The sequence below is a fragment of the Myotis davidii genome, unplaced genomic scaffold (assembly GCF_000327345.1).
Source record: "Myotis davidii unplaced genomic scaffold, ASM32734v1 scaffold577, whole genome shotgun sequence".
Lineage (NCBI taxonomy): Eukaryota > Metazoa > Chordata > Mammalia > Chiroptera > Vespertilionidae > Myotis > Myotis davidii.
Window position 1 is genome coordinate 1,046,294 of NW_006289082.1, and position 1,951 is coordinate 1,048,244.

Below are 1,951 nucleotides of genomic sequence, written 5' to 3' on the forward strand. Positions count from 1 at the left end.
AGGGGCCCCCCAGACCCCTCCAATTGCTGCCTCCCCCCCCCGCCCAGGCCTGATGCCTTGGCCAGAGGCGTCAAGCTCCATCACCCTCTGATCGCTGGATCGGCTCCTTGCCCAGGCCTGATGTTTCTGCCAGAGGTGTCAGGCCTGGGTAGGGGACCCCCATCTCCCCCTGATCACTGGCTTTTGGGTGGCTTCTGGGGCTTCTGGGGCCGGCCTGAGGCCAAGGATGGCGGCTTGCGCTGGCAGCTGTGCTGTCCCGCCCTGCCTGCAGTATGCAAATTAGCTGCCATCTTTGTTGGTGGTTAATTTGCATATCGCTCTGATTAGCCAATGGGAGGCGTAGTGAAGGTTTGGTCAATTACCATGTTTTTCTATTATTAGATAGGATACCTAAACTGAAAAGAAACAAAGGTAGCTTGTTTATCTTTCTCAATATTCCTTAACTTTTTTTTTTAATATATATTTTATTGATTTTTTACAGAGAGGAAAGGAGAGGGATAGAGAGTTAGAAACATCGATGAGAGAGAAACATCCATCAGCTGCCTCCTGCACACCTTCTACTGGGGATGTGCTTGCAACCAAGGTACATGCCCTTGACCGGAATCGAACCTGGGACCTTTTGGTCCACAGGCCGACGCTCTATCCATTGAGCCAAACCGGTTAGGGCAACTTTTAATAAATCATTGTTTAACCTTGGTTTTGCGAAGATTTGAAGAAAATATTTCATAGCCTTTAACACCAAGACTTATCTGAGCCTTTGCTGTCTTAACTGGAAAGTGAGGGAGTAAAGACTAGATCATCTATGAGATCTTTTTCTACCTCTAAGAAGCTTTTAAATTGGTAATTTATCCACAGTCAGAAGTAGTTGCTTCTTGGTCTGTAATGATTTCTCTGTTGAAGAATCTCTGCTGTCTATTCTCAATTCTTCCAAAGAAAGCTCTCTTTCTGTCATCAGTCAATAACTACTGTGCAAAGTTTTAAAGAGTGTTTTAAAAGTTTAAAATTATATGCAAATTAAAAATAAGTATTGCAAAACCATTCTGCATAGGTTTAAATCTCATCTCTTTCCAGCTGTGCAGCCTTAGGTAAATTATTTAAACTTGGTGTGCTTTAGCTACTTCATCTGTAACATGGAAATGATAAATACCTATCTTGTTGTGAGAATTAAATGAGTAAATATGAAGTGCCTAGAATAGTGCTTGGTATCTAAATGTTTTCCAGCATTTTAATAATAATTGTTAATAATTGTGATTTATATTTTTACCATTTTTAATATTTTCTTTTGTTCCTAGGGTATTACATATGACCATGTAGAATTAAATGTATATTTGAATGGAAAAAACATGCATTGTCCAGCATCAGGTATACGAGGGACAGTGTATCCAGTTGTTTATGGTAAGCTAAAATATTTCTAAATATTATTAGATATATGTTAACTTTTGCTAAGGGCTTTTTATAGAAAATGTATTCATGTAGGTTAGTTTTCTTTCTATATTGGGTACACCTAAAAGCAATTCCTTCATTTACTTAAATAAATGGAAATGTAGCTTAATATTACAAATCATTTAGCCTGAGAAATGAAATAAATATCACTAGAATGACTGAATTATATAAACGAGTAGCAATTAAAATTATTACTGTAAATTGTTTCTGTGATTCAGCATTGTTTTTTTAAAAATATATTTTATTGATTTTTTACAGAGAGGAAGAGAGAGGGATAGAGAGTCAGAAACATCGATGAGAGAGAAAATCGACCAGCTGCCTCCTGCACACCTCCCACTGGGGATGTGCCCTTGACTGGAATCGAACCTGGGACCTTTCAGTCCGCAGGCCAACGCTCTATCCACTGAGCAAAACCAGTTTGGCTCAGCATTATTTTTAATATAATTAAGTTGTAGGTAATAAATTATTTATAGTAAGGCATCTAATCTAATAAAAGACAAACATGCAA

General features: G+C 38.4%; 1 protein-coding gene across 1 annotated transcript in view; it reads left to right on the forward strand.

Moving 5' to 3' along the window:
- Positions 1–1,951, forward strand: part of SPRYD7 (SPRY domain containing 7) — a 26,746-nt gene that overhangs the window by 19,898 nt on the left and 4,897 nt on the right. Inside the window, exon 4 of the mRNA XM_006761222.2 lies at positions 1,293–1,395. Within this exon, the coding sequence (XP_006761285.1) occupies positions 1,293–1,395 (103 nt within the window). The remainder of the gene's footprint in view (positions 1–1,292; positions 1,396–1,951) is intronic.